General features: G+C 39.5%; 2 protein-coding genes across 4 annotated transcripts; both read right to left on the bottom strand.

Annotated features, from left to right (window-relative positions):
- Positions 1–1,210: 1,210 nt before the first annotated feature.
- LOC131335228 (uncharacterized) lies at positions 1,211–9,919 on the bottom strand. 3 transcript variants are annotated; one of them, XM_058370863.1, is made up of 15 exons: positions 9,790–9,919; positions 8,738–8,882; positions 8,530–8,653; positions 8,328–8,447; positions 7,782–7,886; positions 6,671–6,754; positions 6,466–6,581; positions 6,155–6,256; positions 5,943–6,056; positions 5,444–5,500; positions 4,801–4,867; positions 4,568–4,621; positions 4,131–4,205; positions 1,884–1,910; positions 1,211–1,635 (listed from the first exon to the last, which is right to left on the bottom strand). In XM_058370863.1, exons 2-15 carry the CDS (start codon positions 8,755–8,757, stop codon positions 1,543–1,545), a joined length of 1,158 nt encoding a protein of 385 aa, XP_058226846.1. In that variant the 5' UTR covers positions 8,758–8,882; positions 9,790–9,919; the 3' UTR covers positions 1,211–1,542. The 3 variants fall into 3 exon arrangements, with proteins under 3 accessions (XP_058226846.1, XP_058227573.1, XP_058228316.1); XM_058371590.1 differs by having other exon boundaries at positions 8,738–8,885; positions 9,790–9,902; XM_058372333.1 differs by lacking the exon at positions 9,790–9,919 and adding an exon at positions 9,256–9,778.
- A 3,033-nt stretch (positions 9,920–12,952) lies between these two features.
- On the bottom strand, positions 12,953–16,357 carry LOC131334427 (uncharacterized). Its single transcript, XM_058369823.1, has 3 exons — positions 15,229–16,357; positions 14,398–15,071; positions 12,953–14,273 (listed from the first exon to the last, which is right to left on the bottom strand). Exons 1-3 carry the CDS (start codon positions 16,332–16,334, stop codon positions 13,258–13,260), a joined length of 2,796 nt encoding a protein of 931 aa, XP_058225806.1. The 5' UTR covers positions 16,335–16,357; the 3' UTR covers positions 12,953–13,257.
- Positions 16,358–22,806: the final 6,449 nt, after the last annotated feature.

Genomic DNA, 22,806 nt, shown 5'->3' with positions numbered 1-22,806 from the left:
ACCCCTGAAAATTATGCAGAAAACAAGAACAAAAAGCCAACTAAACAACAACTAGCAAGCAAGTGGAGTGGAGTACAGTTTGTGCCTCTTTTATACTCCCGTGCACATGAGCAGCGTTCGATTTCCATAAGCACTCATCCCCCTCCCAATTCCCTGAGGATAAGAGTAAGATTAACAAATGGCCAAAAAAAAAAAAAAAAACTAGCCATATAAACCATAACTACAGAATTTTCTCCAAAATGTTCCAGCCTTTACCTATATCCTTATTATGACATGGCTACTTCCCACCTTCTTCCACGAACAGATATGGCCAATTTACATACTGACGAGTGAAAATCAGGCTATTGTGAGCCCACTTCAATCATTTAAATTATTATTTTTAGAACTCGTTCAAGCTTTTAATCATGTCATAAAAAATTACTAGTATGTTTGATACATTCGTGGACCAAGAATCCAATATGTGGACCCTTTAACCTCTACCCTTGGAAAGATTATTCAGTGCGCTTGGGGCACCGCCAGGGCACCACGTGGAGGTCACATTGCGATGCCACAAGCCTCTTCCCACTGCACATTATTGTGGGATCCTCATATTTGGTCTCGAATCCTACACAAATGTGTGGTTGAAAAAAAGCCTAGGATGACACGTGACAATATCCCACGGGCATTGAATAATTTTTCCAACCGTTGACACAAACTTGTCTGCATGTTTTGTTTGGTTTGGACAGAAAAGTGACTGATTGATGAATTATGCTATTCCAGGTATCAGAGGGAATGAATGCTATTCCACGCGTATGCTCCGAAACCTCACTTATCTCGGTGGGTTCCACATAATGTTGTATCCGTACGACAATAATGAACCAATAAAGTTGTACTATTAATGGCAGAAATGTGCACTGTATAATTTTTGTCACTTCTCTGTCCATCTATATGTATAGACAGAGACAATAGAGCCACAGTTCATGAGCCCATAATAAACCATACAAAAACGAATTTGTTCCAAAAATGTAAAACCAGCTTTGAATCCGGATTGCGTAGAAAAATTAGTCAAAAACTTCCATTGTTTTCATCCAAAAAAAGAAAGAAATTTCATCCTCATACATAGGTCTTGCATAATTCATCCTCCACAGCTTCCATTGATTCAAAAAGGAAAAGTACGATGGAGACGTGAATCCACGCGCACAATCTGAATTAAGCGAATCGAAAACCATAATAAACCAGAAGGAACAGGACCACCATTGCTCAAAGAAAAACGCGATAAGGAAGCTACAAAGTGTTTCATTGTTTACAGCAGTGAACCAAAGCTTAACCAATTTCTGCACAAAAACGCCCAAATTTTATCGTTTCTGTTTGGATATGTATGATGACTAGAGGAGAGGAAATGCAGCTACAACACCCTATCAGAAGCAAAAACTTCGCATAAAAGAATAAATGGGCTTTGGAACACCAACAATGAAAGGAATGGAAGAGTGAGAAAAGGAAAAAAGAGAGAAACAAAGCAATGTACAACATAGGAAGCTTGGAGTTTTTGAAAACTGATGAACATTAACCAGTTCTGGTACGGGCAAGGTACTTCTTGTCAGCCTCAGCAAGGCGATCCTGGAACTCAGCCCACTCGCTTCTGCACCGATCTCTCACCTGTGAGTGCAAGGGCATCCTAATTAGATTAAACTTTAGTGTGAGAATGTTCTTCATAATATAATTTGCAAAGATTTTACGCATTAATAATTAGAAATACTTTTGCCCCCGAAAGTTCTGTCTTAAAGGAGAAGAATCAAATAGGGTGGATTTCAACGAAGAAAGAGGGGAAAAGAGAAGAAGAGCTGTAAATTGATGCAAACAAGCACGAGTAAATGATAACTAGTGCACATATGACATATACATACCCCTTTCCATGGAGATATACCATCACCCTGAATTTAAAAGAGAAAAAATCAGATCAAGCAGAACGATAGTTATAACTTTTTGATGTTGAGAACATAGGAGTTAAACAAATTAATCACGAGCAATAAATTTGGCACGGCAAAAAGTTAAATAACGCAAAGTGAAAAAGAAAGAGTAAAATCTCATCTACTCTGAGTGAAAATGCTCAATAGAGTAAAGAAAGAAGCTTTACATTACAAAATAACAACCAATCAGAGGGTACCCATTAGTACCAAAAACCTCAGGCCATTAACCTAAAAAGTGACAATCAGACGACTACTGGTTATAAAGCCAAAAGAATTACATTACAAATAGAAAGATGTCATGTCTATTTCCCACACACGCTGATAACTCTGGTGTTGGGGCCAGCTTGCGTGCCTTGACTAATCCTAGGACCAATCCCACCGTCCACTATCGAGGCCCAATTAAAGATAGAGCGAAATCCCGTATGGACTGACCTGGCCCCAAGCACTTGGGATGCAGTGCTTCTGAATTGATGGCTCTATCTTCGTTCATTAAACAAGGTCTACGCTCCATTTACCAATGTAAGAGTCTTTCATTAGAAGTAAACATATAATTATGATGGCTCTCAGTTAAAACTTTCAAGTTGGAGTGAGATTTCATTTCTGCAAACAATATTAAAATCTTAAGCTTCCAGGAGACACCCATAACCTCTCTAACCAAATAACTATGTCCGACTATGCAGGTCATGTCCGTAAACACTTTTATGTAAGCCTGAACTTATTATCTTCATATCAGCCCTCCACATTACAAGTTCTTAGAACTAAAAAACCAACAATACTAAGTAACTAACCAAATAGAACGTTAGGGACAAGATCAAAGCATGCACAACTTCATGTGATGCTATGATTTGTTTACTTCCCTCTGCTCATACTGCTCAATAGAGTAATTCCTGTTTCATCTAGGCTTACAAATAACATACAAATGGAGTTTGGGGCAACCATCTCTTATGGGAAAGAAGTACACCCCCAAGAATCCCTCATGCATGAAAGCCAAGACGCACAGTGATGGCAGACAAGTGAAATGGTTTTCCTAGATAAGACCCCTAAAATATGTGCTTTTAATAGCTAAACTGAACACTTCCAGATTGACTGCAATCCCCACCAAGGATGTGCTCTCTAATCTAGCAGCACTTTCGAGACAGTTGAAGCTGTGGACTTCCGGTTAGTATTTGCCAATTCTGCTTTTGATGTGGGGTCACTAGAATTGGTGTGAAGTTGAAAGAGTAAAAAGCAAAATGTTTTAGCTTGATTAAGTGCAGACACTAAGTAGAGAGCTACAGTTCATGCAGCATGAGAAATAAAACTGTTTTTTCGAATCTCTTCTCTGGTAGGAGTAACAGAGATTTGAAAGGACTAGAAAACACAAGGAGTGTTAAACTTTTTAGCAGACGTTTTATGAAAATCAGGCTGCAATGTTTGTTGCTAGTATCCCGCAATATTTTCTTGGAGATGCATCATTTAACAAGTGAAGTGTGTTTTCAAATCAGGATACGTATCGTGAGTCGTTTTTGTTCGTTAAGGTTTCTTTTCTTTTTTTTGATAAGTAATTTTTGTTCAATATGTAATCGTAGGATACGTACTGATTTGAGATATGCGAATGTATTGTAGGATACGCATTCGTATCTTAGGATTTTTAAAGGATACGGGGTGGGATATGTAAAGTTTTTGAAAGTAGACGATACGAATCGTAGGATACATATCCTGTATCGTAGGCTTTTATCATAGGCTTTTAACAACCATGAGCTGAACAAACAACCACAGACTCACGGAGTATGTCAATTCTGAAGAAGGTTAGTGATAATTCACTATCAGTTTGGGAAAGAGAGAGTAGGGAGCTTCGTTAATTTTTAAAAAGCTAGGCATGTTGGATCTTATGCAACTGGATGAGGGGAGTACTGAGAAGTTCTATTAAGAAGAATGGAATTGTAATCTTACTTTATAACGAATGATCACCTAATCTAATCTACAATTCCTAGCAAGGGTCAAGCTCTTTCCCTTCACCTTCTATTATTACTATCTTAGTAAACGGCGTTTAGGCTTTACACGTGTGCGCGAGGACCCCTGTAAAGCCTAAAGGCGCACAGCTAGGCCATAAATACCCAATTACTACATATGAACCTGAGAGAGAGAGAGAGAGAGAGAGAGAGAGAGAGAGAGTCGAACAAAGTCGATCTAATGACAACTTACCTGGTTCCCAAGCGTCGGAATTACTTGGTGAACTACCCACTGTGAATCAACAACGCCGATTTTCTCATGTGCAGGCTGCAGAGTCAAAACAGAAGTAGTTACCCAGCTGCAGCTCTAAAGTAGAGTGAACCCTAATGGTCCAAATAAACTAGTTCTGCTCGATAATATTTGCAAACCCCCTCCCTTTCTTTTTTGATAAACCCCAATTACAAGACAGACGAGCGTTTTCAGGACACAATTTCTTCTTATTATCTTTGGCCAAGTATGCAATAGCGGATATCTTTTTCCATGTGGAAGCGCATATCTTTTGAATGTTAATACAAAGACCCACCAAAAAAGACACTGCACGACGTGCACGTGCATATGCGAGCTTCTAACAATGTACCGAAATATTTGCAATTATCAGCTATGAAAAGTGGGGAAAGGGAAACAACTACCTCTACGCATCTCCTAAGGGCGAAATCCAATCCCCATCCATGCACCAAATCATTCTACAACCATATTATACCAAATAGAAAGGTTAGTGATAGCTAAATCTAAAAACAACAGATAGGAGATGTTTAGTTTCAACAGCAGAAAACAGGAAGCACTGAAGCAGCCAGAGATGATGTATCAAACATAGACACGTAAAACACATATCAAATACCGAAAAACAAGAATAAAACAACACCTGAATCATATGCCAAACGCAGCGCCAAGCTTCCCGAGAAAATACAGGGGCCATAATCTCTACAAAACTGAATAGATGCAAATAATAGAAATCAATTACTGAAACTAAATTCTTGACCAGAAATCCATGCATTAGATGCATCACCTAGATTATTGATTGGTGTTCCTTCAGATCTACGTGACTTTTAATATTTGCATGCTTTCCTTTTGTATGGAAAGTAAAATTGCTGCCTCAAGTCTCATATTTATTGAAGTAAACAAACCCCCATGTTTCTTGGAGTTAGATTGTTTTGACATGCAGAAGAAAACAATAGAATGTAGATAACCAAATAATCTACAATCCAGTACAATAGGGATGGGGCCAATGGGCTAAATAGATCACATAGCTCAACACTATCGAAATATTTTTAAATCGAGGCGTGATTTCCTTTCAACCAATAGATCATAAAGAAGATTGTTATAATATAAGCAACGAGAAAGATACCTTTGCACTCTCGAATGAGTACATTCGATAAATGAGTTGGATAACATCACAATTCAGATGAGTAAATTAGATAAATGCATTTTCCCAGGGAGACAGGAGTACATAAACCTTGGCGAACTGAGACAAGTATGTGAATTGTGAACTGATAGAGAGAGCTTACGCAGCACATGGAGGCAAATTTGGGTCACTGCACCAGCCTGGCTTCTCTTCTGTATTCCTATTCACCAATCCAGACATGCAAACTTACCCAATTATGTACAGCAAGTGGCCTAAAACAAATGTTCCAGCAACATCCATAAGGAATGCCGCCAGTTAAATGGGCTTTGAGGGCATGTTAGGTGTGGTAAAATATTCAAAATGGTAAGCACAGTTACACAATGGGCAATTTACTCATTCATAAGAAATTGAATTACCAGAACAGTAATACTCCAAGAAATTTTAGGTGCAATTATACTTAAAAATAGACTTATCAGACATGCTTGAAAGGTTCATGTCTCCTACAAGACCCGTCCGATGTATTCAGCCACTACCAAAGTTTGCATCCAGAAAAGTGCAGGTAGGTATGTAGCCTCAAATGTCCCGATATTACATGTTTTTCTTTCTTCCTTTTCTCTTTTCCTTTCTTTCTTGTGTGTGTGAGGGAGGGGGGTAAGGCTTACTTGTGAACTTCTTTGTCACCCCTCCTCTTGGTCATCTGCCATGTTAGTCCCTTATTGGGCTCAAGACCTGGTTGAGAAATCTCCAAACCATGTTTCTTAACTAGTTCAATATACCTGGAAGATAGCACAAAGGAACATGTAAGTTTGATTTGACTAACCAACATGATTGCTTGAATGCCAAAAAAAGCAAGAATGAAAGGAGGAAAACTTACTTATCACCATTGAAGTGTTCAACTCCAAGATCTTCATCCCAAATGAAAATGTATTCATATGCTGCTACAATATCAGGATGCAAAAACCTCTTTGCATACCACCTGCAAAAAAGAAAGAATAGACATATAAAGAGGCTACAAAACTTTCACAGTAGGATCACAACTGGAAGGCATTCAAATATACAGAAGGATCCAATATTAATTGACTGTCTTTTCTGTCTTTCTTTCTGTTTTCTTTCCTAGCAGAAGGGCATCATTTGTCCGTATCATGTTAGAAATGCTAAAATTTTGTAAAAGCCAAATGATCTTACCACTTTGTTTGTTTTCTTACACTGACATGAACCACCCTCTTTGACCAATCAAATTGGTCCCATTCAGTTGTCCGGCCATCATAATGAAAAAGCATAATTTGGAAATCCTCAGAAAACTACAAAAAACGAATAAGATCAATTATAACACTATTTACTACTGTATCATCATCAAAATGTATGTGTATGAATAATCTGTTTGTTTAACCTTTTTAACTGCTGCATCAATATAGTTCCACTGTTCGAGACCAACCGTGAATGTTACCAAGTACTTCGGCTTCTTTTTCAAATCCTGAAAGTTTTTCAGAACATTCTGTCATAAGATCACTGGAGTTACAAAAGGAGCTAATGCACGTAACAAATCGATGCAACATCGTAGTAAGCCAGATGTGTCCCCTAGAGTCCAAGGCATGCTGGGATCTAAAAAATACGAGTATTAAGACAAGCTCCGACGAAAAGTGTTTGTGTCCAACACAACAGCTAAACCCCCCCGACCAACCAATCCACAAGCAGCCAACCCCCCACTTATCTGTAATACCCTAATGTCTGTCCCATGTTGGTGACTTAGAAGAAGTTTTAATGAGATATAAGGGATCACCCCTTACTACCAAATAACTTGGGCTTACACATTTTGGGCCATGTTGTTAGGCTCCAACAAGTTATTGGGTCAGTAAAGGGTGGGTTGTTACAAATGGTATCATAGCACAACCCCGGTCTACATGGTGGGAGTTGGTTATTGGAAAGGTTGCTGGGCCATATGTAGCAACAAGGACGATGCATACTAAAGTGGGGGATATTGTAATAACCCAATGTTTCTCCCACATTGTTGGCTTAGAAGAAGTTTCAATGAGATATAAGGGACCACCCCTTACTACCAAATAACTTGGGCTTAAGCATTTTGGGCCATGTTGCTAGGCTCAAACAAGTTATTGGGCCAGTGAAGGGTGGGTTGTTATATTACCAATCTTAACAAATCCAGGCATGGCACATGATAATATCATAATCTGAAAAGTACAGCACAGATACTAACAATGACAAGGAACTCGAGACATTTAAGCCTTTGACAATAACAGTTAAACAATGGGAAAACTGTCGGAAAGAACTACTTAGAAAAATATGCCATGGTAGGTATGGGAGTGTATTTAGGGCTAAACAGCAATGTCTATTCAACTAGGACTTTTGAAATCACATGTCATAGCCGATAGAAAAAGTTAATTGGAAACTAAAGCCCCTACAAAGATTGAAACTGGCCATCTGAAATTAGTAAATAATTGTAAGCTCCAGCACCACAACACAGTTATTTTTTGAAAACTAAATACCTCATTGGGTTCACCCCATAACCTTCGCAAATAATAATCGGACTCTGAGACTATAACTCCTGGAGGTAATGATTCTGCACCACGAGGATTTGTTGGAACATATATCTGGAAGGAAAACCAACCACAAACAAGTTATAGCCCAATTAGAGATTTACTGGAGAAAAATTGTACTCTTCCATCAACTGAGAAGAGATCGGGAGCAAGAATCCTGCAACTTAATAAAATCATCAAGGACGTATCTCAAAAGCATTTATGTGACATCATTATGTACTTCTAGCAGGTAAATATAGTTGAGACCCGAGACACAAATTTAAATACGAAAATCTCTTCTATTAAACAGTGGGTCTTTGTGATCAATTTACGAAGGTCTCAGTAAATCATGGTTTACATTTTTCTTGTCAAATGACCTCATTACCTGTTAGAAGAACAAAAACTAATGGCAGTAACAATTTTAATGAATCACTGGTCCTTTAGAAGCAGTTGACTCCAGAGTGACACGTGCAATGCAAGGAAAGATGCAAGAAATATATCACCAAAAAAAGGTACCTTAGGTGGTGCGGTATCGGTTGAAACACGAGTTTCAGGCATGCGGTTTCTAATAAATCTGCGATGTTCGTTGTTCCATGTCACATCAAGAGATGATATAACGCTTGAAGGTAAGTTCATCTGCAAGATTTTTCCCAAGGAATCAAATGGATGACAGGTGTCTCATGCAACAAGAAGTTAACAACAGGATGAGTCAACATACCTTAGTAAGAGAAACTGAGGGAAAAGAAACTCCAATAAAATATCCAAAGACCATTCCCATTACAGTGGTAATTATAAGTCTGCCGCTGCTGCCGCCGCTGCCAGATGATTTTTTAGATGCTCCACTGCAAATTGAACAACAAATTTTAAGAATGCACTAGTGGACTAAACTGTCAACTAGGTAACTATGGGAGAATGTAAGTAACAACCTGCGATGAGGTGTCCCCATCTTGGTAAAGTCAATAAATTTGACTGTTCATGCAATTCGCAAAAACCAAATCCTTGAGCAACTTTTGAAGCATATACCGCAAACACTTTGTGAGAACGCAACTGCAATTTAGCCGATAATAATTCCTGCTAAACATGTCCATCAGCACCCATTAACTGTGCATTGCTAGATTAATCATCAAGAAACCCGTAAACCAAAATTAATTGGATGTGCTTTGCGCACAGCTTATCTAACCACTGTTAGGCGATGAACCAAAGTACCAAACACAAACACACAATAGCTCGAAGAAAAAAATCAATCACAACGACAAAGCATGGCACAAAAATATACGTGGTTCACCAATTTTGGCTACCTGCACAGCTCACACCAATTTTCACTATATTATCGAATGAAGAAGATTACAACCTCATCTCCTAGGGTAGCGAGCATCACAATTGCGCAACTAGAGTTTACAGCAATGAATTACCGTAATATCATTAGTACCGAGAGTAAACGAACCCGTGGTGAGGGTTCTGGTACTAATCAGGCTCCACAAACCCAACAACCACAGCTGGAAAGCAAGACAAGAACTCAAACCCTAGAAAACACACGATAAGTTTTCTCTTCTTTGTCAACTAGAAACCCAATCATATTATGCCGCCATTTGGAACAAAATTCGTACGGAACTACGCTATCTCCACTTCTTGCTCAGTAAACCAAAAGCTAAAAAACTTGAGTACCCTGATCTGCATCGTAAAAATGAGTTCGAAGAATAGACCCAGAGACTTGTAGCTTGGGGTCGTCGAGGAACTGCAGTGATGATGGTTGACACGAACGCGTAGCATTTAAATTGGTTCCGAAAATCACACGGCGATGATTCGTTCGATCGAGACTAGTTCTACTGTAACGTAGATCTAAACTATACGGACGGCAGTCGGAGAACTTAAGTCAAAGAAAATTAACGACATTATGGATATGAATCACAAGTCATGAAGAATACGACAAGAAATAGAAACGTCGAGACCAACCACCAGAAAAGGGTCAGATACTTACAGATTCAATTACAAGCGCGCTAGAGAGAGAGAGAGAGAGAGAGAGAGAGAGAGAGAGAGAGAGAGAGATCCCCTTCCCCGGAGATGGTGACAAAGTCGAATTTTGTTGCTGAGCAGACAGAAAAAAAAAAGTCGAATTTTGTGCGCGCAGAAACCGGAAGGTCGGTCTAATTATTCAGTGCTCCCGGCACACATGTGCTCCGGATACTTCAATGCCACATACTTTCTCGGAGTCCATGGAGAACTTAAGAGGAGTCCATGGAGAACTTAAGAGCCCATTCCGCAAACGAAAATAAGTCCTTATTTTTTAAGAAGGTAATTTCAAGCACAAAAATTATAAATTTATTGAAATCTAAAAATATGTAATATGGATCTTATTTAAAAGATCTCGATAAGATCTTTTATACGATGCAAAAAAAATGAAAATTTATTTTTTATTTACATTATTTTTGAGTTTGAAAATGTGAAATATGTTACTTATTTTTTAAGAAGGTTTCTGGAACAGGGTTTATGGTTGCTAGTTGTATTTAAGTTGTTTTCACTGAATTAAAAGTTGCGGAAAATGTATCGAGTGTTTGGAAGAAACTATGTTGAATGTTTTAGTTTAGTATAAATAATTTCACAAAAGCCATTAAATTATGGAACAAATTTTTAAAGAAAACGGAACCTAAGTTAACGAATCTCATATAAATGTGGTCCCAGAACAATCAGGAACACTGAACTTGTTCGTTTTGGTATTTGAAATTTTGAATTATCTCTTTGCTCATGATTTTTAATAAATTTTCTTTCAATCGTTACTCTCATTTTTTTCTATCCACTCATTATCCAAAATTCAAAATTTATATACCAAAACGAACAAGGGCAAATTATAGTTACCCCCCTCTAACTATGCCTCGCGTACACTTACCCCCTTCTAACTTTTTTTTTGGCACTTAACCCCCTCAAACTAACGGAAATTCAAACGGCCATAACTTCAAACGGTCATAACTTCTTCATCCAAAATCGAAAATATGCAAATTATATATCGATTTCGAGGTCTTGAAGTCAGCTTTCTAATGACACCAAAATCACATCACGATTCAAAGCACACAGAAAGTTATGATCAAAACGGTCTTTCTGTCTACCAGCCCTTACTCTTTTGATCATAACTTTCTGTGTGCTTTGAATCGTAATGTGATTTTGATGTCATTAGAAAGCTGACTTCAAGATCTCGAAATCGATATATAATTTGCATATTTTCGACTTTGGACGAAAAAGTTATGACCGTTTGAAATTATGATCGTTTGAATTTCTGTTAGTTTGAGAGGGTTAAGTGCCAAAAAAAAAGTTATAAGGGGGTAAGTGTACGCAAGGCATAGTTAGAGGGAGGTAACTATAATTTGCCCAATGAACATACACGTGTCTGTGTTTCGGGACCACTGAATAATTACTCGGAAAGTCATGTTTAATGTCAGGTGACGAAATTGCCGGCCTTCATTTCTAGTGTACCCATAAAAAAAAAGGGTGCCGGCCTCCCCGTTTGGAAGCCAGGAAAATTCAAAAAAAGGATTTGGAGAAAGAGTTTGTTCACCCTCCACTTAAGAGGGTGAACATTACCTTCCTTCCTATTGATTGAAATGACGTGGATCCTACTACAAAGTGATGTCATGCTTACTATGTTGTGGTGGGATCCACATCATTTCAGCCAATAAAAAAGAGGGTATTGTTCACCATCTTTTAAAGAGAGTGAACAAAATTGCACTCTGTATTTTGCCTAAAATTCTTATTAATTTCTCATTTTTTGGGCACCGAGCAGAGCATTGTCGAGCTTGTTTGCTAAATGAGCCAAAAATTTGAACTCAATTCCGATTCGAGCCTTAACAACTCGAGTCCTTAACTAGTTGAGCTTAGTCATTTATTAAATGAGTCTCTTCAATCGAGCCAAGCCTTCCTTAACAAACCAAGCTCCACACGACTAAATGAATCAAAAACTCAAGTTCGGCTCATTTACTAAACGAGCCGAGTCGAGCTTGCAAGCTACTCGGTTCATTTACGGCCCTACTCATTTTTAATAGTTCGCTTTTCCTGTTAAATCTTTGAGAGACTACTCCAATGTTAAAAAAACCCTGCAAGTCCAGGGTGTCTAACCCAAATAAACGTACGTAATTTTTTTTTATAATGATCAAAATTCTCACATTATTACTATTAAAAATATTACGCATTTTAAACTTTCAAAGTAAAATTCTCACACAAGTATGAAGCAAAACAATTACTCCCTCTGTCCTTTTTTAAATGTCATATTTCATAACTCCAACTTATTAAAAAAACATCATCATTATACCTTTCACATCAACTTTTTCTTCAACTTCCTCTACTTACCTATCATCATTACACTTTTTACTCACTAACTTTTCAAAATAGAATCTTCTTTCAGGGACAAAATAGATAATGTACCAACTTTTACCCACTAACTTTACCTAATGAACACTTATTAAGGGACAGTTCAAAATAAAATACTGGACTATAATAAGGGGACGGAGGGAGTAATACATGGCTCAAAGGACAAAAAGTTGGATTTGTAAAATTATCACATTTTTTGTGATATTCTCACACTTTAAAACTGCAAATTCTCACAAATATAAGGAGAAAAATAGTCAACACAGTCCCAAAAAGAACTTTCACGTTTGGGAAAATTTGAACGGGTAATACTTAATAGGTCCACAAATCAGGACCAAAATGTAAAATATTTTTACTTTCTCCATCCCATTTTATTTGTTCTTTTTTGATGCTTGTATCAATTTTCAATCGTTTATTCTTCCAATATGAATCTCCAAAATTGATTATCAAAAAAACATATGAATCTCCAAAAATATGCAATATGGGTTTTGTTTGATAGTTCTTGATTAGATCTATAATACAAAGTTTTCCAATTATGAGAAACACTATAGATTGAGATATATAGGCGTTTAAAGGAAGACATGATTTACGAAAGGGAAATGCTAGGAACACATCAATGTGTCACACTTCGACCACACCCCTCACGTGCATGTGTGAGAATTCCATAATAAATGTTAGGAACCCACGTGTATGTGAGAAATATGTGGTTGAGGTGTGACAAATTGATGTGCCCCTAGCATCTCCCTTTATGAAAATGGACAAATAAAATAGAACGGAAAGGACAATTAAAAGAGAACTTCAGCCTTTTTTTACCATTACTCATGAACACATTGCAACAAGGGGACAATTAAAAGAGATCTTTTGGTGGGCAATTAGGAGTGCCAGTTTTGGCTTCCATTTCCCACCCAAATTAAGTGAAATTCAAATTTTACACCAACACAAAATACTTAAACAAAAAAAGAGAGAAACTTATTGACGACGGTGACTCCGCACAATCTCGATCGTCCATTTCGGCAATCAATAGTTGAGATCTGCTTTTTAATTTTGACCAATAAAAAAAAACCATTTTTAAAAACAATTCTCTAAAAAGTCCTCAGAATCCCGCGCAACGCGAAGGCAACCCCGTATTATGATCAACCATCACCGTCTCCGTTGCTTCACACTCAAGCACATCCTGCCTCAACTTCGCTCCGGCAGCCTTGAGTCCCTTCAACGAAACCGGCCTGTTAAAAAGGTTCAACGACGGCAATTTCGAGGCCGACGGCAACTTTCCACCGGGCAAGAAATTCCTGAAGTCTTCCTTCAACAGTGGCACCTCAAAATCACTCTTGTCATGCTTCAAGACATTGTCCTTGGCAGCGATATGAGCCCCCGGCTCCATATGATTGGTCGAAAAGCTCGCCTGCTTGGGAAAATTCGGGTACAGGCTAACGTACCCTCTCAGATACATCATGTCAATCAGAAACTTCTTCCAAGAAGCTTGCCACCCATTGGTTCTCGACTTCGGGATCTGAACCGGGTTTTCCTTGGCATTCTCAGTGAACCTCATGTTCATGTACACATAGAACTCTTTCCAGTGTTTCGGGAAGAAGACCGCCCCCCAACTGCAGGGTAGCTGGTGGAGGTAAGGTGTGTTTGGGGTTTTCTTGAAGAACTCTGTCGCATTCCACTTGGGTCTCTCTTTCACCACTTCTACCAAACGAGGCGTGTAGAGAGAGATCGAAGAGAGCTCGGGGAGAGAGACTTGTGGGTCGTAGTGGTATGCCAAGAGGGCGTACTTGACCCATAAGTAGTAGTAAGGAGAGACCTCGATGTCGTCTTCCAGTAGCAGGCCGTAGTCGTCATCCGAGGAGGGGTACCAGCTCTCGCTAACAGCTCGGATTAGTCCTCCCTGGATGATTCTTCTCTTGAGGATTTTCGGGCCGTGGGGCCAAGTGAACGAGTTCACAGCTTTTATGGTGTCCTCGTCTACTCTGCTGTCCATGTTGAAAGTGATGGGGACTTCATCGCCCACGTAATAAGCGTCAGTTAGAGATTTGAGAAGCCTTAGTAACGACTTGACGCGGGTTTGGGTGATGATGTTGATGGAAATCCGCATTTTATTCCAGTCTGCGTCCAAAAAAATCATTGCTTTTTGAGTTTACAATCGCCTTGAGAGAGCAAAACTGTGGGAGGGCTCAAAAAAGAGTTGGAAAAAATTCAAAAACATTGAGGGATCAATGATCATGCTTACATGGTAGTGCTGTAGATCTTAGATCAGCCATCCAGAGAACCTTTTCCACAGAAGGCCTCGGAAGAAGGACAAGCGTCGAACCGTTTCCCGTGGTCTCCGAGGCCATCCTCAGAGCTTTCAACACATGGGGATCGGTATCCGACACCGCAATCAGAACGCTCGGGTCATGCATCTTGATCAACCCTTTCATGCTGGAGTACACTCCTTGCACCACAGGCACTTCAGAGTCCGAAACTCCGGACGAACCCGCCCCCACTGCCAAGTCAAATATCTTGAACCTCCTCTCCGTGCACACCGACTTAGGCCAGTTGAGGGCAACGGCAGCGTCCTCACAAGGGCAGAAACTGCCCCCTGAGACGGCGATGTAGGCCTTCTTCCCGAAGGTGGACCGGAACTTGTTGAGGAGAGGTGCAAGAGCTTTGACTTCTTCGAGAGAGTGGGCGTAGAAGAACGCGTCGATCTTTTGAGGGTTCATCGCGGCCCACTGGGTGATGTAGCCAGTAGAGAGGGCTTTCCACCACTGGTCGTCGCGGACTTGGACTATGCCTTTGAAGATCACGGTGGTTTCGGATACGTAGGCGAGTCTGTGCTCGCTGTCGCCCCATGTTTCTTTGTCATTTGGGTCCACTGGCAGCACGAATGAGCCTGCATTTCTGTACTTTTGGAGTTGGTAACTGTAGATTCAAGAAGCTAAAAATCAGAATGAAAGCTATGATGGAAACCGTTTTGTAAAGCAAATGCAACTGCACAATCTTAGTTCAAATGCAACTCATACCCATGATTGAAAAACCGATCGAAAATCAAAGAGAATTTCGATTTTGAGGGACGTACCTTAGGTGCAGATCTTCGCCGGTCATGAAGGTGAACGGCGTCTCAATGAAAAGCGTCTTGACAAGCTCCGCAGACAAAAACCACGAGCTCGAAAGAAAATCCACCTGCACAATCTTATTCACCAGTATATCATAAGCAGGATCAGGCAGATAAAGACCTGCTTCTTTCGACCCGAACTTCCGGTAGCTAGGGAAAGTTAAATCCTTCTGCCTAAAAGGCAAAATCCTCCCTATGCTTCCCAGAACAGAGTTCTTGTACTTTTCTGTCCCGGCAACGTGCGACAAAATCTGCAACATTTTCCTGCCGGGAATCATGTCATCATCGAGGACGTAAACGAGATCGGCCTCCGTTTGTAAAGCCATTTGGAACCTTCCATAGTACTTGAAATCATAGGTTGAGCTGATGAAACTGATTCTTGTGTCGTTATAGCTGTCTACTATTCGCTTAAGCGAGAGCTCGTTCGGGCTACCGAATGCTATCACCCAAACGTGATGGAAAGGAAGGGTCTGATTGAGCAAAGACTCAAGCTGTGCACAAAGTGTTTTCCTCTTGAAATGGTTCAGGATCACTGTGACTTTCGGAAGGGCGTTCGGATTGTTTAGTCCATTTTTGAGGTCCCACCGGGATTTCATTGCCATGAGCTGAGGAAGCGTTTCGGTACCGAATGACTTGGACTGGAAGTCCAGCACCTCCTGATAAAGCTCCGTCTTCAACTTGATCATCTTTGCATCGTCAGACTTCTTCTGCTCGAAATCTATTTTCTCACTCTCACAAACATCAGCCGTAGTGAAATGAGATACTGCTGAAATTCCAGATTCTTGGTACGGGCTGTCTCCGTTTGGAGGGACAACCATCAACTGTTTCACTTGCTGCGCGATTCTTTGAGCCCACGAAAAGTCTGGCTTTGTTCGGATATCTATCGTTGGGCTCATGGAATAGAGGAGGAGTGTCGCGTAAACTGCAAAGGCGAACTGGAGACAAGTCAGGAGGGTTACGAAGCGAGTCGGTGACTTCTTCTGCGGTTTAGGCTTGCCCTTTGCCACAACAAGATCACTGAGCATTCCTTCCAGGTAATCTTCCCCGCTCCGATTCCGAGATAGACCCATTTCAGGAATGCAAGCTGTGGGTACTTTTTACCTGAAAGAACACACAAGAATTGAAGTCAGAATTAGTCCAAAACCAGTTCAAAAACTCCAAAGTTTGGAGTCATGATAATCAGTAGTAGCCTAGTTGGCCTAGAGTATAACAATCTACATGAAGATTGGGAGATCCAACGCCAACCTGCTAGGCAATGACTCAAGTACCAGCAAAGCAATGTAAAACCAAGAATTTTATGGTAGTAATAACACACAAGCTGTCAGTCAGAATTAGTCCCAAAACCAGTTCCAACAAGCATGCATGATAAATCCGGGTAATTATCAGTAGTCTCGGAGCACCACCAAGACTAGGGCCGTAAACGAATCAAGCAGCTCGCTTAACGCTCAGTTCGGCTCGTTTGGCAAACTATGTACAAAAAGCCATCGGTATTACTAAAAATAACACTATTTTTGCCCAAACTCTTGATTGGGCTGTTCAGTTGTTCAAAACGATGTCGGGTGCGAGCGAACTTATAAAATTTTTAGAGAAAAACTAGTAAACTTGCAATAAAAACTTAAAACGTGGGTAGGACGGTTGGCTCAACACTTACCAATACGGCAATACCCACACAACCCAAATCAGCTAGCTAGGCAATGATTCAAGTACTGCAGCAAGGCAATGTAAAACCACCCTGAAGAATTAATTGGAATAACAACACAAAAGTTTTCTCAGTCAGAATTAGTCCCACAACCAGTTCCAACAATAAAAAAAACTACAAGCATGCATGACAAATCTGGAAAATTATCCAGTAATCTCGGGAGCACCACCGGGGCATGGTGCTCCAGAGGTCAGGACCAACGATCTCATATCTATTGATCTTACTAGTTTGGGAGCACCATATTAGCGTCATGTTTCGAGACTAGTGAATAATGTCCCGACAAATCTAAAGAGCTGCAGGTCAACACTCCAAGGTTTTGAATCCCGTCCCGTACCAGTCGGTACATACCAGTAGTGACCAAATCCAACATCCTACACCTCCAATTTCGTTCCGGCTTTCAGCTCAAATACCGATGGATATGGGCCGATATCAGGCAATACCAAACACTTCTGGACTACTTAGGTACCACTTGGTATTGGTCTATACCGGATGGTACTGGACTATTTTTACCAATCATTTTACAACTACAACCACTTTACACAAACAAATACACAACACACTCACATAAGTGCATTGGCTCCACAAACACATCACCACATGAGTGTGGGCTCCACACACTGCACCACTAGTGTGTGGAGGCTGGAGCCCACACACTCATGTAAATGTTTGTGCATTTGTTGGTGTAAATAGTTTTGTGATTTTAGACATTTCCCTAATTCTAAATGTATTTTTCAAAAATAGATGTGTATGTTATTCTAAAATTTTTGATGTGAAAAAATAACACTAATAGGGATAAATTCGAAATGGTACCCGGTATCTCAGCGGCTGCACTATAGCCGGTACAGTACTCAGGGGCTTTGCAACGCTCACCTATACCCAATACCCAAATCAACTAGACAAAGATTCAGGTGCCATCATCAAGGCAATGTAAAACCACCTTGAAGAATGAAAATGGTTGGTTCTGTTCAAGTTTAGTTTTAAGAGCAACTGGGTCAAGTTGTCAAGTATATATACATACATACATTGAACCTGAGTGTAGAATTCGATTATACAAGCAAAATAATGATCATCGTAATGTTGAAGGACCCCATGGGAAATGCGGCAAAGGGCACATGGGGTTAGCGTCCGTATAATTACAAGACATATTGGCTACGTACGTAAAGTGTTCCCCCACTTTTCGTAGGCTGAATTCTTCACTCACGTTACCGATTGGAAGCCGGCTTTGTTGCCTTGAAAGTGGGATACTCGTCTGTTTTCTGACACTTCTTTATGCTGAATTCTCTCTGTAGTCTGTAATTATTCCATATATACGAGCAATGCTATAAACAAGCCTTTAAACCACAACTCCGGACACAACCGTGTTCAGAACCGTTAGACGCACATGAATCCACTTACATGTAACTGTTGCGGACACGGTTGTGTTTTAAAGGTTTGTTCCTTGACTTTTTGATTCCATGATTTCATTTAAAGTTATTCCCAATCTGCCGTCCAATTCCTCTGTCTTTTCTCTCCCCAACTCTCTAGGCTGAAGGATAGAGAAACTTGTTAGTGTAGCAAGAAGCTTGCCAAGAAAAGTCATTTTCATTAACTTGAACTCAAAAAATAATGGACATACCCTGAAAGTTTACCAAATGGAGAAAGCGAGGTGCACCACAGAATGTTACGTATTTTTATGGTATCATTTACGTGTTTTTTTTTTTGGCGAAGCTACGAATAGAAGTGTACCATGCACCCCAAATTATTTATGCATTTTTTTGGGTTTGAGTAACGTACTTTTTTGGTAACCAAATTTTTTTGTGGTGTGTAGCATAGTCTTCTCCCTCTCAAATTAGTACTGTAGTATTGTTTTCCATCTGACCCCTCTGAAACAAAATCTTCGGGAACAATATAATTTAATATTCCCTTAAACATTGCATTTTGTCCCCTAAAAGTATAGATAATTGATTTTGACACTCCACTTTTTGATAATCACACTTTAATAATTGTTTTAAAAGACAAATATTGAATTGTGGTTATCAATATTTGGAGCGCCAAAATCATTTCCTGGGGTACATATCTTGTTTTTCTGAAATATTTTCTTTAAATATATATGTACTTCCTACTCTCTCTTCTTTTGGCAGTCAGGTTAATTTTCTGGCTCTACCATCAATGGAGAATTCATAAAATAAAATAAAAAAATGTTCGAAAAGCAACAGCGTTAGAGGAATAGTCAACTGATCTCATATATCAAAAAAAAAAAAAAAACTGATCTCATATCATCATAATAATAATAATAATAATAAAGCATCCAGAATATGAATATCTTGGGAATTCCGAGTCCTATTTAATTTCTGTCTTACAGAAAACTCAAAGTCCATCCTAATTAACAGAATTACAGGAATAGTAGTATTGCTTTAGAACCAAAATTTGTCAAACCCAAATCCCAAGAACCAATCCTTTCAGCTCAAGAAAACCCAGCATATAGAAATAAATATCAAAAATAAATTTGTTCAGGAGAGAGAGAAGAAATAGGTCATACTCATAATATTGCTAATAAAACAAATAACCCAGGTGAGAGTGCTCTTTTCTTCCTCAGCAAATCAAGCTAAAGCTATTTTTAAAGCCTTGCAATATAGTCCACGAATCACATTCCAGGGAAGATTGAGATTAAATTCTTTACACCGCCGGTGTAAACGTTTGTTTCCTCCATATTAATTATATTGCGCTACGTCGCCATATTTTATTGATTGGGACCACTGTTTTGCAACGCGACGTAATATAATTGATTTGGAGGAAACAAATATTTACACTGGCGGTGTAAAAAAATTATTCTCGGAAAGCTTTATGGACAAAGTAATGGAATAGCCGGTAAAGTTAGACTCGCATGTACACTCGCATGCATCAATGTGTGGGATTTTGCCACTTTGACAAGTTGACTAGAAGGAAAGGAACCAAAAGACTGAATTTTTTTGTTTGCAAGAGGGAGGATTTTTGGTCCTTTTTTTGAAGAAATTAAAGTCTCAATAGGGGCCCTTACCGGGGGCGGAGCTATGGGAAGGGCGGGTAGCACCGTTCCTGAAAAAAAGAAGTAACAGTCGACTGTTAGAAAATAGAAGAATTGTTTGAATATTTTTTGAGCCTGAATATAAACGAAAACCATTTTAAGGATGAATGCCAATTGTCTCATTTGGGAATTGCAAAAGCCAAGTTTATTTACAGTTGTGCTACAGGTACAGCAACTCACGTACAACAGTTGTGTACAGATCTATTTTGAGCTCATTTCGGATCTCACAAAGATGATCGGAGCCGCTCATTTTGTTCTTAATATATTGTTTAGCGTCTCTGTAAAAACTCATCTCAATCCAATACCGGTAAGGGTATTTACGTATCATCCAATTTTGCTGCAGAAATTTAGGCCAAATTCTAAAGCAAAGTTGTATGATTCGTAAACGCTCTTACCGATATCAAATTGAGATGAAATTTTACAGGGACCCTAAACAATATATATTGAACAAAATGAGCGGCTCTAATCATCTTTGTGAGACCCGAGACGGGGTCAAAACGAATCTGTGCGCGGCTGCTGTACGGGGTCTGCTGTACCCTTAGCATTTCTGGTTTATTTAATAGAGGACGTGCGCATGCTCGCCGTCATTGAACACTTAGAAGAGGCTAGAGCCAGGACTCAGGATTCGTGGGCCTGCAGCCTCTGGTCCAAGTGTCTGGTCTGGGATGGGATGGGATGGGATGGAACTGATTTGGGCTTTGGGTCCAAAATCTCTGAAAAAAAACAAACTTGGGCTTTGGTTGGGCTTAGGCTTGGTGGGCCTAAAGCTTGTTATTGAAAATGGGGTGTACCATACTTGGATTGAATTGAGACTCCCGTGCACGATAATAGCCTCAATTGCCCAAGCATTCCTTCACTTCATCTGTATTTGGTCCCTCAAGCCAGACTTTGTCTATCCCACATTGGCCTATAAAAAAGGCACTCAAGTCTTTTGTTTCCGACACACCGAGCAAATACAATCTTCTTCTTTCTAAAGAGTTTCCACTCCTACAAATTTATTTTGTTCTAGTGAGAGGGAGTACAAACACACTTTAGTAGACGGACAGTCCAGGCAATACTTCTGCGACTGAGTTTGACTAAAAATTTTCGGGAGACGAACGCCAACACAACCTCCAGCACCTCCGGTGAGGCGGCAAATTTGTCTCGAGGACACCATGTGAAACACGGGCCTCAAGTTTGCTTTCCTTGATCTTTTTACACTTTATGATTTAAAATCAGTTACTGTAATTGCTATAAACTGTTTGCATCGACTACTTGTATCTAACCTCTTTCGTCTCTCTCTTCTCTCTCATCTTATTTCTTCTCTGTATCTTAAAATTCTTAAACCATCGAGACGCAAAATGCCCAAAATTTAAGGGAAAAAAATCACGCTTTCAAGAAGCTTGCTAGAAAAAGTTATTGTCATTAACTTGAACTCAAGAAACTAATGAACATACCAGTTCTTTCGAAAACAATATATTGATATTCCCTTAAACCTCGCATTTTGTCCCCTTCAAATATTTGGTCAGCTGAAATCTTCAAATGTTTTCAACGAGAATTAACATCAAAAAGTCTAGGACGACACCTTTTAAAGCACAATTCCAAACACAATTATGTTCGAACCGTTATATATATGTGGATCCATGTGTATCAAATAGTTCTGGTTGTGTCTAAAGTTGTGTTTTTAACTTTTAAAGATGTGCTTGAAGCATTGATCAATTAACATTTAGTTGGACTTGGACTGAGGACTCGCACAATCTGGACAATGCCTGAGTGCTATTGATGTCGTTAAAGAGAGCACACCACACTCAACACCCTCGTTCAATCCTTGGGTTCCCCTCCCCTACCTCCGCTGAAAACCGAATGATTATTCAGTGCTCCTGGAGGAGTACCACGTGGCGCTCCAAGAGCAATTAATAATTTCTCATTGAAAGTACACTCAAGGAGAGAGAGAGAGAGAGAGAGAGAGAGAGAGAGAGAGTGCACACTTTCTCTTTCTTTTTTTTGAAAATCACTCTCTTTTCTGCTGATTTTTCTTTTACGAACTACCAGATCAATACACTATTCATGGTGCTACCGTGAAAAATACTTTATTTGAAAATGATGATGGTGCGGATTAAAAAAAGAAAGATAGTGATGGTGCAAATGCATTCTACGGTTTTAACCCATCTCAAGCCGGAGAAACTTATTCAATAACCACCACCAGCCACTTTTGTCGCAAATCTTTGGGGTTGCTTTTTCCAATAAACTTTGGTTACATTTCTTTATGTCATTTGTACCATTAACCGGTTTATGGATGAGTGCTCTTGGAGTAGTCGGTCTAACCCTGAACCTACGTGCCCATGACTTCATTTCTTAGGAAATTCAGGCAACAAAAGATCTTGAATTCGAGACTTTCTACACCAAAAACAATCTCTTAAACAGGGGTATTTGTGCTTGGATGGCGGCTCGAGATCAGCCTCATGAAAACCACTACACCGAATTGTTGGCTTTAGCTCCTTAAATAACCGCCAGTAAAAGTACTTCCCATTCAACAAACATAAAGATAACCAAAAAACAGAGAAAGGTCAATCTTTTCTAACTATTTCAAAATTTAAAAATGATGTTGAGTAGGTCAGAAGAATTCTGATGACATCGTTAACAAAGACACCAGTTTCTTGTGTCAATGCGATTGTTATCGATCACGATCGAAAAAAATAACCAGGAATCTAAGACAAACAGAAATCAAATTTGGCAGAAAAAAATACAGGCCTTTAAAAGCATTCACATTTCACTCCCCAAACCTTTTTTTTTTCCTTAAACAAAAATGGAAGGGGGGGGG

The sequence above is a fragment of the Rhododendron vialii genome, chromosome 1a, assembly GCF_030253575.1.
Source record: "Rhododendron vialii isolate Sample 1 chromosome 1a, ASM3025357v1".
In the NCBI taxonomy this organism is placed as follows: Eukaryota; Viridiplantae; Streptophyta; class Magnoliopsida; order Ericales; family Ericaceae; genus Rhododendron; species Rhododendron vialii.
This window is presented reverse-complemented; position numbering and strand designations above follow the sequence as displayed.